General features: G+C 45.8%; 1 protein-coding gene across 1 annotated transcript in view; it reads left to right on the forward strand.

Moving 5' to 3' along the window:
- The window catches only part of LOC126335476 (alsin), a 181,602-nt gene that overhangs the window by 57,576 nt on the left and 110,054 nt on the right, over window positions 1-13,972 (forward strand). Inside the window, exon 4 of the mRNA XM_049998794.1 lies at window positions 627-828. Within this exon, the coding sequence (XP_049854751.1) occupies window positions 627-828 (202 nt within the window). The remainder of the gene's footprint in view (window positions 1-626; window positions 829-13,972) is intronic.

Here is a 13,972-nt window from a genome sequence, read left to right on the forward strand (position 1 = left end):
TGAGGGAAGCGGAGTGTGATCTTAAAGCAATGCAGATATGATTTCACTGAAACAATGGAAAATCCAGGTTGAAATATCAAAAATATTTCAAAAAGGATTGGCTGCTACCCACCATAAAGGTGACATTTTGAGTTGAAGACAGGCATAGCAAAAAGACTATTACATGTGTTCTTTTAGCCTAACCTCCTTCAGAGAAGAAAAATGCAACACATTCACAAACAAACACACCTCACACACATAACCGCTATCTCCGGTCACTCCAGCCGCAAACCAACAGATAAACGTTGAATGGGAGCAGCAGTCTGGAATGGGGTGTGAAAGAGGGAGGGATAGCAGGGTATGGGTGGGGAAGAGGAATCAGTGCTACTTGGCAGTTTTTAAAATTTGTGGTAACAGCCATTGTGACTTATCAGGAAGACATTTTTCAAAGTGTAAGTGGTTGTTTTCTTACTACTTTTCCTATTTTGTGACTGCTGAGCATTGTGTGTCTTTAACATTTTTCTCTTTGAAAGTATCTTTTTAAATGTTTTTATCTTTTTCTGTCAGCTTTGCTTCCACACGGAAGATTTATTATTTATTGGCTATGTGAATGTTATAATGTTGAAAGTTCTCTTCATCCCTTTCAGAATGCCATGGTGCTCACAATGCCTGAAGAAACTCTTACCCTTTACACACCAAGTCCCCATGACAAAACTGAATGGTTGCAAGCACTACAGAACTCCATCAAAAAGGTGCTACAGAAATCTCATTCACATACACCACCAAGTGTTCGATCAGCCACTTATACATTCACCAAGACTTCAACATTAAAGGATGCAAAATATTCAGGTAAGAGAATCTGAAACCCAATTGATTGTTTAATGACAAAAGATATATTTTTAGGGAGATATGATGAAACAGATAAATAAATATAAAGGAGATCTTTTGAGTCCTGTATTTCTCAGAATTATACAACCAGGCTGATCCTGTGCAGTGGGCCCTGCAATGGGATATTTTGTATTAACTTACCCAAAAATAATGTTGTAGGCCATTTTTCGAATCATAAACCTGTAACACAGCATTTAAGATTTGTAATTTAATTCATAACATTTAAATCTACAGTTTATAATTTAATGAATTTATAAGATTAAAAGAAAAATAAAAGTCTTCATTTATAAACAGTGTTAGGGACAATTTAATTTTATTAAAAAAAAGATATTGAGATTAATCTCCAAGTAAAAATCAGTATACCATTAAAAATGTTTTATAACTACAAGCAAACATATCTGTTAGGCAAAGTCAATATAATAAAAAACAAGCCAAACTAATTCTGCTTAAACAAATTTAATTAAAATTCAGTAATTTCCTAATGAACTGTAAAATGAAAGTTTCAAACAAACTGGTTGGGTAATTGGTATGTACCATTATTTCATACCAATGAAGCTACTTGTTTGTTTTGAAATATCACTTTCAATACTGAGTGAACAAACATTTCCCACTAAAATGCTCTCAGTAGTTGCTTGGCATTGCTATGACGCCAAAAGACCATAAGGTATCTGAAAAAAAACTGTTTAAACATCTTGTACTTTTCCTGTAACATCTACTTAATGAATAAAGTTATCCGAAATGGTTTTCTCCAGCTTCAAGTGCTCAAAAATCCACATACAGCTACAGCTAGCTAAAAGTTATAGGATCTTCTTTCGGATGAATCAAATACAGAAGAATGTGTTTTTCTGCAAAACAGAACTCAGTTCAAACAGGCAAAACCTTGTTAACAATCTAGTTACAGCTTAGAAATTTTGCTCAACTTAAGTGCCACATGTTTGACTGGGTGCCACCAAGAATTTGATGTGAAGGTTTGAGAGGTGAATGCTGACTAATTCATATCAGCTGTCCTATGAAAAATTTGTCCCAAGAACCCCTTATGAAATATTTTATGTCCACATTGTTTGCAAATATAGAAGAGCCCATACCACAGTATTAAAGCAAAGACTAACAAAGAGATAGAGGGGCTGGCCAGTACTTACCTCAGCTCAGTACAGCCGATAGAAACACAAAAAACAACCGAAAATTTAAGTTGCTAGCTTTCAGAATAAATGTTCCTTCATCAGGGAGGAGAGAGGGGAAAGAAAGGGAAGAAGGGAAAGTGGATTTAGTTACTCACAACCCAGGTTATGAAGCAACAGGGAGGGTAGCAAGGATGGAGGCATGATTGTCAGAGGGAAGCCAAAGATATTCTACTGTAGGTACTGTGCCAGCTTCAAACCAAAGAGGATGCATACAGAAGTAAAGAGGTGTATAGTATATAGATGTAGGATGAAAAGATGCATGAATGGCTAAAGAGGAAAGGGAAAGAGGAGAAGACTGAAAAGTAAATGGGAGTGAGGTTGTTTAACATAGGTTCAGTCCAGGGGGATGGCGGGATGAAAGGATGTGCCGGAGTGCAAGTTCCCTCTCCACAGTTCAGAGGGACTGGTGTTGGGTGGGAGAAGCCAAATGGCACATACAGTGTAGCAGGTTCCTAGGTCCCTAGAATTATGCAGGAGGGCATGCTCCGCTACTGGGTATTGGACATCTCCTAGGCGGACAGTTCGTCTGTGTCCGTTCATGCGCTCAGCCAGTTTAGTTGTTGTCATATCAATGTAAAAGGCTGTGCAGTGCAGGCATGTCAGCTGATAAATGACATGTGTAGTTTCACACGTGGCCCTGCCTTGAATTGTGAATGTTTTACCAGTAGCGGGGCTGGAGTAGGTGGTTGTGGGGGGATGCATGGGGCAGGTTTTGCAGCGGGGTCGGTTACAGGGGTAGGAACCGCTGGGTAGAGAAGGTAGTCTGGGAATATTGTAGGGTTTAACAAGGATGTTACGGAGGTTAGGGGGACGACGAAAGGCAACTCTGGGTGGTGTGGGGAGAATTTTGTCAAGGGATGATCTCATTTCAGGGGTTGACTTGAGAAAGTCATATCCCTGGCGGAGTAATTTATTGATGTATTCGAGGCCAGGATAATATTGGGTGACAAGGGGGATGCTTCTGTGTGGTCTGAGGATAGGAATATTGTTGTTGGACGGGGAGGAATGTATTGCTCGGGAGATCTGTTTGTGGACAAGGTCTGCAGGATAGTTGCGGGAGAGGAAAGCACTGGTCAGGTTATTGGTGTAATTGTTGAGGGATTCGTCACTGGAGCAGATACGTTTGCCACGAATACCTAGGCTGTAGGGAAGGGAGCGTTTGATGTGGAATGGTGTAATTGGTGTAGGTTTTTGTGTTTCTATCGGCTGTACTGAGCTGAGGTAAGTACTGGCCAGCCCCTCTATCTCTTTGTTAGTAATTGTTTCACGTCTTTATATGAGATTTTCCATTAATTAGTTATTAAAACAAAGACTTCCTTTAAATATTAAATTTTTGTGTGGCTGGTTCCTAGGATGCAGGCTACATTGCCTGCAGGTTAAGTGTGGCTCTTTATATGACAGCAAGTTGGGAATCTGCTTTAGGCATACAAATGTACGTTTATTATGTAATTTGTCAACATGAATAGGTAACCTGTTACATAACACTTGAGCTTAGAAATCAAGCTTAGCTAATACTCCTTTCATGCATGCCTCTTTTATTGCCAAGTTTTATTTAAGTTCTTTTATACGCATTGGCTTTTCTTCTACCTGTACTTCAGTCATTTGAACATTTGATATTCAGACATAAATACAAAACTGAAGGCCCTCAGGGTGATCATTAGGCAAGATAATTGCATTCTTTGTTGATATTTTCTCAGTGTGTATTACACCCAGTGGCGTATTTTTAACATCAATTTGAATAGATAGCATACACTAGAGTGAATCAGTCTGAAATAAATTACAGTCTGACATGGATTAGGTCCATCCAGAAATAAAGTCAACATCCGCTCTCATCTAATAATTGTCGGCTAGCCAATTCAGTGTTGACTAGCTGTGGTTAGAAAGATTCCACAACTTTGTTTGTGGGCTTATCTTTTCAGAAAGATGTGAATGGACGCGTCCTAAATCTTCATGGTTGTTAAATAGAATCTTTCAGTAAGAGAATTTTAATTTCTTCCTAGTGGTATCCTTTAACTGCATGTTTCCCCTTGTTTTTATCAATAAATGCCAATACGATAGTTAAGTTCACTTTCATAAAAAACAATAAATTTTTATATAAAATACAAGGAAGGCAGCCACTCACTTATAGCAGATTGATGCATGGAGGACAGTAATAGAAGATTGCATTTGAATCAAGCTAGCTCGACTTCAAATTGCCTTGTCCACAAGAGTATGCATTTAGGTGATTGTGTGGTTGTGTGTGTGAATGTGCATACTGTTGCTGGAAAAAAAGCTAGTGCTCAAGAGCTAGTGTGAATGCTGTTTTCTTTTATGTGTTACTGTGCTCCACCCATCAATCAGCTCAGTGTGAGTGGTTGCCTTTCTTTTGTTTCGTGTGTTGATCCATCCAGGAATTTCCATTACTGTCATCAATAAATATTTATTAAGAGCTCATTATACATACCCTTCTTTGCTGAAGACCTGATACTTGACATTACTTTTACATATTGGATTGTGTGGTATATTCCATAAAAGCAGGCAACTTTGTGACACTTTTAGCACCTTTTACAACATAACATTACATAAATATGTACTGTCATTTAATTTTCAAGTAAAGGAATTTTATAAACTGTATCTGTTATAACCTTTATTCACCAATAATTGCATGGATATTCAACACTCTCTCTTAGAAACAATAGCTGATCACATGATAACAACTCAGTCTCTCGTATTCGACTGCCGTGCCGTGACATGCGGCCGGCGCCGTTCGTAGCTAGGTGGCGCTCCCGCGCTCAGCCGATTTGCGGAGCGCCTCTATCACCGTTTGCGCATACTGTCGTGGCGGCACTGTTAAATGTCGTGGCACTGTCACAACACTTTTCTCCCCTTGGAAAAAAAAAAAACACTCACTTCCTTGGAGACATGGACAGCGCGGAGACATCCATGGCCTCTTGTGAGGCCCCGAGGAGATCCCGCGGAGAGACACTAGAGTATGGTCGAAAATGTCCAGGACGGAAGCTCGTGCGTGGAACGTGCGTCCTGGATGAGATGATGGGTGAAAACTCCGGAGCAGCATCCATAGGTGTCATCGACCTGGGAGTGTGCTCCAGCGAGATGGGTCTCGGAGAAGGCGGCGTCGCGACTGGGGCCAGTTCCGGCATACTCGAAGTGGTAGCGACGTCGGCTGCATCAACACGTACGGTAGATCAGCAGCAGCGACAGGACTGGCTTCTCGGTCTGGTGGAGGCAAAGGATGGGGCGGTGGCACCGGCGTGGCCACCACTCGTGGGCGCATCTGGTCGGAATGGCGTACAACCCTGCCGTCGCCCGTACGTATTTCATTAAGCCGGCGGCCGCGAAGAGCCTTCACCACCCCTGGAATCCATTTAGGGCGAGATCCATACCTTCGTGCCCACATGTCGGCGCCCACCGAGTATTTTCCCATACTAGGGGACACAGCACAAGGCCTGACAGGGTGAAGCAGGTGCAGTAGAGTGCGCGGTTGGCAGCCATGCAAGAGTTCAGCAGGGCTGCGATCACCCAGAGGCGTGAAGCGATAAGAACTCAGAAATTGCAGCAGAGCGTCATTTGTGGAAAAATCACTAAGGAATTTTTTCATCTGGCATTTGAAAGTGCGGACAAGGCGCTCGACCTCCCCATTCGATTGCGGATGGAAGAGCGGTGCTGTAACATGATGAATCCCTTGTCCAGTACAAAAATCACGGAAGACCTGCGAAGAGAACTGAGGGCCATTGTCCGTGACGATCGTGGATGGAAGACCTTCTAGCGCAAAGATTTTGGACAAAGCCAGCGTCATCGCCGCAGTGGTGGGTGACGGACATCTAACAACAAACGGAAACTTCGAGAAGGCGTCAATCAACAGTAGCCAATAAGTAGCGAGGAAGGGGCCGGCAAAGTCGGTGTGCATCCGTTCCCATGGCTGAGCTGGATCAGGCCACGGAGAGGGCATTGTACAAGGTGCAGCCAGTTGTTGAGCACACTGACCACACGCAGCAACCATATGGGCTATGTTCGAATCAATACTGGGCCAATAAACGTGCCTGCGGGCCAGGGACTTAGTCCAAGAAATACCCCAGTGGCCTTTGTGCAACAGTTTGAGAACATCTTTGCAAAGAGAGGCTGGCACCACGACCCGTGGAGATGCGCCATCCGTGGCCAGAAGAACAACACCATCACGAACAGACAGACGAAGGCGCAAGGCATGGTAGTTGCGAAGGGGATCTGATGCACGGCCCTTGGTCCTGTCCGGCCAACCCCGTTGAACAAAACCGATCACCCAACGCAGGACCGGGTCCCGCGCAGTAGCCGAAACGAACTGATAACCTGTAAGTGGAAAACCCTCAACCGCACGATGTTCTTCCTCATCAATGTGGAAACAGAGGAGTTCATCACGATCGAAAACCGGGTCGGGGCCCATCGGCAACCGCGACAATGCGTCAGCTTTGGCGTGCTAGGCCTTGGGGCGATAGTGAATCTCATAATGAAAACGAGACAAGTATAAGGCCCAACATTGCAGGCGGTGAGCTGTCTTATCCGGAATCGACGCCGATGGGCTGAACAGAGAGACCAGCGGTTTTGTGGTCGGTGATGAGGTGAAACTTAGAACCATACAAAAAAAAAAACGCTGAACTTTTTTAGAGCATAAATGATAGCGAGCGCCTCCTTTTTGATTTGAGAGTAATGCCGTTGCGCCTTGTTGAGGGTCTTGGAAGCATAGGCGATGGGTCGTTCCGACCCATCCTCATACCGATGGGCAAGAACAGCCCCTAGGCCATACTGTGACGCGTCAGACGCCAGAACCAAGTGCTGACCCGGACGGAATGTGGCAAGAAGTGGCGCCGACTGCAAATGAGCCTTCAGGCGGACAAAAGCCTACTCACACCTGTCGGACCAACAGAAAGGCACGTTTTTGCGTAACAGCTGAGGCAGAGGATAAGCTACCGCCGCTGCGGATGGAATGAATTTGTGATAAAAAGCAATCTTGCCTAGAAACGCCTGAAGTTCTTCGACCGTAGACGGCCGGGGTAGAGCGTTAATGGCCGCAACGTGCTGACGTAGAGGACGTATACCCTCATGGGACAAGATACACAATGGAGGGTTGGAAGAACTGTGACTTGTCCAGATTGCACCTCAACCCAGCCGAATGCAAAACCCGAAACAGTGAACGCAAATTATGAAGGTGCTCCTCAGTGGAGGCCCCCGTGACAACAATGTCATCCAGATAGTTTATGCACCCAGGAACGGAAGCTGTGAGCTGTTCCAAAAACTGCTGAAAAATGGCCGGTGCGCTAGCGATGCTAAATGGTAACCGCTGGTACTGATACAACCCACAAGGAGTGTTGATAACGAGAAATTCCTTGGAAGTAGCGTCCAACGGCAACTGATGGTACACCTTCGATAAGTCAAGTTTGGAAAATAACTGGCCCCCAGCGAGCTTGGTAAACAACTCCTCAGGACGGGGAAGAGGAAAAGTGTCAATGAGGCTCTGAGCGTTGACAGTGGCTTTAAAGTCACCACACAATCGCAGACTCCTGTTTGGTTTAGAAACCACCACAATCGGCGATGCCTATTCCCTGGAGGTAACCGGAAGGAGAATCCCTGAAGCTGTTAACCTGTCTAGCTCAGCCTTGACAGGTGCACACAACGCCTCCGGAATAGGGCGTGCCCGGAAAAACTTAGGGCGAGCCGTAGGTTTAAGAGTAATGTGGGCTTCAGAATCCTTGGCACAACCCAGACCAGCAGAGAACACGGACGAAAATTCAGAACACAATCCATCCAGCTGTTGATACGGAATATCCTCAGATATGAGGTGCACATCATCATCAATGGAGAATCCGAACAACTGGAAAGCATCATAACCGAACAGGTTTTCAGTGCCCGCATGATCCACCACATAAAACGTGAGGGGCCGAACAACAGACTTGTAGGCAGTGGAAGCATCAAACTGGCCCACAATAGGAATTTTCTGTTTATTATAAGTCCTCAGATTTCGCGTAATTGGAGACAAAGGAGGGGAGCCCAACGCTTAATATGTACGAGAATTAATGAGAGTTACTGCAGAGCCAGTGTCCACTTGCATGCGGATGTCTTTATCCAGAACACGAACAGTAACAAACAACTTACTTGTTTGAGAAAGCACACAGTGAACATCCATGTCCGACGCCTCGTCCTCATCGACAGGAACTTTAGGGGACTGACACACAGAAGCAATGTGGCCTTTTTTCCTACATGAATTACACGTGGCCCAACATTTCGCTGTGAGCGTTGCGGCCCAACGCGACATTGTTGACGCGAGTGAACCTCCGCCACATCGTCGTTCTCCTGTGAAACAGGCAAATTGTCCATGTCGAGAGTTGACTGTACAGCGCCTACATCACACCACGCGTCTATTTGCGCGCCAGCAGCGTGAGACACTTAAAAGGATTGAGCGATGCTTAGAACTTCCGACAACGACGGGTTTGGCAGTTGTAGGGCACGTTGCCGAACTTCTTTATCAGGAGCAAGCCGTAGAATAGCATCCCTAACCATTGAATCAGCATAAGACTCGTGATGTGTGTCCGTGACAAACTGACATTTCCTACTCAGACCGTGTAGTTCCGCCACCCAAGCCCGGTAAGATTGATGGGGCTGTTTACTACACCGGTAGAACGCCACGTGGGCGGCAACGACGTGGGTGTTTTTTCGATAATAGTTAGGCAATAAGTCACACATTTCTTGGAAGGACAGGGAGGCAGGTTCCCGCAGAGGGGCTAACTGAGATAGCAGCTGATAGATCCGAGGGGAAATCCAAGATAGAAATAACGACTTACACATAGGAGCGTCGACAACGCCGAAATCCAAGAAGTGTTGCCGCAAACGCTTCTCATAATCCTCCCAGTCTTCAGCGGCCTCGTCGTAAGGAGGGAATGGAGGCGGAGAAGAGGAAGACAGACGATGAGTAAGCGACGTCGACAACGCCTGAATTGCAGCCGTCAGCTGTGTTTGTTGTTCAATGAACGCTTGCATAAGCTGTTCTATGTCTGCCCCGTCACGAACACACAAATCCACAACGCAGTGAAAATATCCAACCTCGTCCCCAAAAAGTGCTATAACCTTTGACCACCAATAATTGCGTGGATATTCAAACACACTCACTCAGAAACAATAGCTGGTTACATGATAACAACTCAGTATCTCTTATTCGACTGGCGTGCCGTGACATGCGGCCTGCGCCGTTCATAGCTAGGTGGTGCTCCCGCGCTCAGCCGAGTTGCGGAGCGCCTCTATCGCCGTTTGCGTGTACTGTCGTGGCGGCACTGTTAAATGTCGTGGCACTGTCACAACATTATCCTTTACAGAACAAATTTTTCACTCTGTAGAGGAGTGTGCGCTTATACGAAACTTCCTGGCAGATTGAAACTGTGTGCCAGACTGGGATTCGAACCTGAAACCTTTGCCTTTTGTGGGCAAGTGCTGTGCCAGCTGAGCTACCCAAACATGACTCATGACCTAGCCTCACAACTTTACTTCCAGCTGCAGCTTGTTTCCAGGTTCAAGCCCCAGTCCAACACACAGTTTTAATCTGCCAGGAAGTTACTATGTCCTCTTAATTTTTATAGAAATAAAGCTTTTTATGTGCAGCGAGGTATTAGGTATATAGAATATTAATTTATCCCTTAGCTCTGTACAACCTTGTGACAGGAAGTGTAAGATAGGGAAAATAGAGTTTATTTCCTCTCTCTTGACAGATTGATGTGGTTTTTCTTTAAGACACACAGTTATAGTTTCATTACAAATTTTGCAGTACTATGAGTTTTGTCTTATCCACACACAGAAAGATACCTCTCTTCTCTCACATGATGCATTCCCCTCCCCATATCCATTCCTTCCCATCATAGCTCCTCCCCCTCCTGTCCCCTCTTTCTGCCTTGGTGTTTCCCTTTACAGCGACCCAACTATTCTCTTGGTTCTGCTATTTCTATAGTCTTGTCTCACATTTATGCTTTCCTCTCCCCCCCCCCCCCTTTTTCACTTTTTTCTGAGGAGGAACTCCCTCCCTAATGTCTCCAGTGTGGATTCCTCTCCCTCCCCCTCCCCCCCTCCTGTCCCCTCCCCCTCCCCCTCCTGTCCCCTCCCCCATCCCCCTCCTGTCCCCTCCCCTCCCCTCCCCTACCCACTCCCCTGTGGTAGGGATATGCACGACGGCAATTGTATGCCTCCTTCTCCCCGCTGTATCAACTGCAATGGCGGCCATGCTGCCTCCTCTCGGAATTGTCCTGTGTATCTTGATGAGCGGGCTGTCCAAGAGAACCGGGTAAAGGAAAAATGCGTCACCCAGTTGCTTGCAAGTTATTGGCCAGTCGCAAACCATGCATTCTCCCATCTGGCACTTAAAGTTCTGTTCTTGTTACCCCTCGCTCCATGAAGAACATGGCCACACAGACGTGCGACCTTAAATTCAGCTCTGAGGTTGTGAAATTGCCCAGTGTCAAGGTAGCATCGCCATCCCCTCGTCCAACTGTGCAACAAGCCATCAAACTCTTGCCTTAAGGGGCGAAGCCACCAGCTACTCAACCAGTATGCCAGAAAGGACAGAAGCAGTACTCCTATGAAGGCTTTCTTTGTCCCTCCAGCCAAACAACACCAAAGTCTTCCTCTGTTAACCAGAAAGACTGGAAGAAGTCCACCAAAGGCAAACGGACTTCACCTTCACCGATTCTAAGGTCCTCTTCGACAGTGCTGCCACGTGATACCTTAGCCCGGCTGGCTCCATCTCGCCAGTGGGCACCACCAACCGTTTTTCAGTGTTGGATTCCACCAACTGACAGCACAAGCAAGTCGATGCTCCTGTGGACCCCATGGAGCAGGAACCTCCTGCTTCTGTGCCTTGTAGCAGCGACTCTTAACAGGCTATCACTTGGCAGCTGTCGAGGTGACACCCCTTCTACATCTACATCCATACCCCGTAAGCCACCTGACGGTGTGTGGCAGAGGTTACCCTGAGTACTTCTATTGGTTCTCCCTTCTATTCCTGTCTCGTATTGTTCGTGGAAAGAAAGATTGTCGGTATGCCTCTGTGTGGGCTCTAATCTCTCTGATTTTATCCTCATGGTCACTTCGCGAGATATATGTAGGAGGGAACAATATACTGCTTGACTCCTCAGTAAATGTATGTTCTCAAAACTTCAACAAAAGCCCATACCGAGCTACTGAGCGTCTCTCCTGCAGAGTCTTCCACTGGAGTTTATCTATCATCTCCATAACGCTTCCGCGATTACTAAATGATCCTGTAACGAAGCGTGCTGCTCTCCGTTGGATCTTCTCTATCTCTTCTATTAACCCTATCTGGTATGGATCCCACACTGCTGAGCAGTATTCAAGCAGTGGGCGAACAAGCGTACTGTAACCTACTTCCTTTGTTTTCGGACGGCATTTCCTTAGGATTCTTCCAATGAATCTCAATCTGGCATCTGCTTTACCGATGCTTAATTTAATATGGTCATTCTGTTTTAAATCACACCTAATGTCTACTCCCAGATAATTTATGGAATTAACTGCTTCCAGTTGCTCACCTGCTTTATTGTAGCTAAATGATAAATGATCTTTGTTTCTTCGTATTCACAGCACATTACACATTAGACCTTCATCTCTTCGTCATCATGACTCTCCTCCTATGGCTCATTCGCAGCCTTCGGTCCCACAAAGAGGATTTACGGGTGCTGTTAGCATTGCAGTGTCCCCTTGTACTCTGTTTTCAGGAAATGAAATTGCGTCCTCACGGCCACTTTGAGCTTTCACATTTTTTGCTGGTTTGTTTTGACATTCCCCCTGAGGTTGGCATTCCATCTCATGGGGATGTCACGCTGCTCATGTGAGGTGATGTTCATAATCAACTCAACTCCCTGACTACCCATCTTCAAGCTGTTGCAGTTCGCCTTTTCCTTCCCTATCTGGCTTTTCCCCTCTGTATCATTTATGTCCCTCCATCACTCAGTGTCACCAGGATAGATGTCCTTCAGCTTATTGGGCAGGTACCTCACCCATTTCTGCTACTCGGTGACTATAACGCGCATCATCCCCTTTGGGATTCTCGCAGAACCTGTCAGAGAGGTGCCCTGTTGGCTGATCTTAATCAACTCAACCTCTTCTGTCTTAACACTGGAGCATCTGCATTCCTTTCTGACTCCTTGCACACCTATTCCCAATTGGACCTATCCTTCTGCCTTGCCCAGCTTGCACATCGTCTTGAATGGTCCATTCTTCCTGACACTTACTTGAGCGATCTTTTCCCATGTGCTATCAACTTGCTGACTCCTACCCCACCTGCATGTACATCCAAATGGCAGCTTACTAAGGCTGACTGGCAGCTTTACTCTTCCCTGGTGACAACTGAAGAACAAGATTTCCCCAGTTCTGATGACCAGGTGGAATATCTCACAAACGTTGTCCTTACTGCTGCAGAACGTTCCATTCCTTTCACGTCATATTTACCAAACCATGTCCCAGTCCCTTGGTGGACTGAGGTGTGCTGTGACGCAATTTGCGCACAGAGACATGCTCTCTGTGTTTTTAATCATCATCGTACGATGGCAAACTGCATTCATTATACACAGATGTGAGCACAGTGTCATCGTGTTCTTCGGGATAGCAAAAAAGCTAGCTGGATTTCATTCACTAGTTCTTTTAACGGTTCCACCCCTTCCTGTGTCATGTTTGCTAACTTCCAAGGCTCTCTGGACCAAGATCCATTCACCAATTTCCGGCTTGAGAGTAGCAGATGATGTTATTGTTGACCGTATTGCTATCACAAGCACCTTAGGCTGCCATTTTGTGGAAATTTTGAGCCCTTCCCATTACCACCCTGCCTTCCTTCATCAGAAACGAGCAGAGGAGGCTTGGGTGAAACCCCTCTCATCTCAGAATTGTGAGGGAACTAGATCATGCTCTCAGTTCATCCCAATTCTCTGGCCCAGGGCCAGACACTGTCCACATTTAGATGTTGCAGCACCTGTCTCTCGCAAGCAAGCACTTTCTACTCGACATGGACAACCACATCCAGCAGAGGGCACATTTCCCAGACATTAGCGAGAAGCCACTGTCATACCCATACTTAAGCCCAGTAAGGAGAAAAACCTGCCTTCTTGCTACTTCCCCATCTCTCCCACCAGCTGCATTTGCAAGGTGAGGGAACTTGATTCATGCCCAGCTAGTATGGTGGCTCGAATCTCGCAATTTACTAATGACTGCACATTGTGGCTTTCGAGCATGGCGTTCTGCAGTTGACCATCTTGTTACTTTGTCCACCTTTGTCATGAATGGTTTTCTGCAGAAAACCCAGACTGTTGCTGTGTTTTTCGATTTGGAGGAGACCTATGACACCTGCTGGAAAACTGGTATCCTCCGTACTCTTTACATGTGGGATTTCTGAGGCCACCGGCGCTGTTTCCTTCAGGAATTTTTAATAGACTGAGTTTTCAAGGTGCATGTGTGTTCCACCTTGTCAGACACCTTTATCCAGGAAACTGGTTGCCTCAGGATTCCATCCTGTGCATCGTCCTCTTTGCTATCACCATTAACCGTATAATGGCCTGTCTTCTGCCTGGCATATCCAACTCTCTTTTTGTTGATGATTTTGCCATCTATTGCAGTTCTCCACAGATATGTCTTACTGAGCGGCATCTTCAGAGATGTCTTGATCATCTTTACCCCTGGAGCATCAACAATGGCTTTCGTTTTTCCACTGACAAAACCATTTGTAAGAATTTCTTGTGGAGCAAATGGTTTCTCCCACCATCTTTACATCTTGGGCTTGTATCCTCCCGTTTGTTGAAACTACAAAATTCGTGGGGCTCATGCTCGATAGGAAACTCTCGTGGTCCTCCCATGTGTTTCATCTGGCAGCCTGCTGTACGCGGTCCCTCAGTGTCCTACGTGTTCTCAATGGT

This window comes from Schistocerca gregaria, chromosome 2, assembly GCF_023897955.1.
Source record: "Schistocerca gregaria isolate iqSchGreg1 chromosome 2, iqSchGreg1.2, whole genome shotgun sequence".
NCBI classification, from domain to species: Eukaryota; Metazoa; Arthropoda; class Insecta; order Orthoptera; family Acrididae; genus Schistocerca; species Schistocerca gregaria.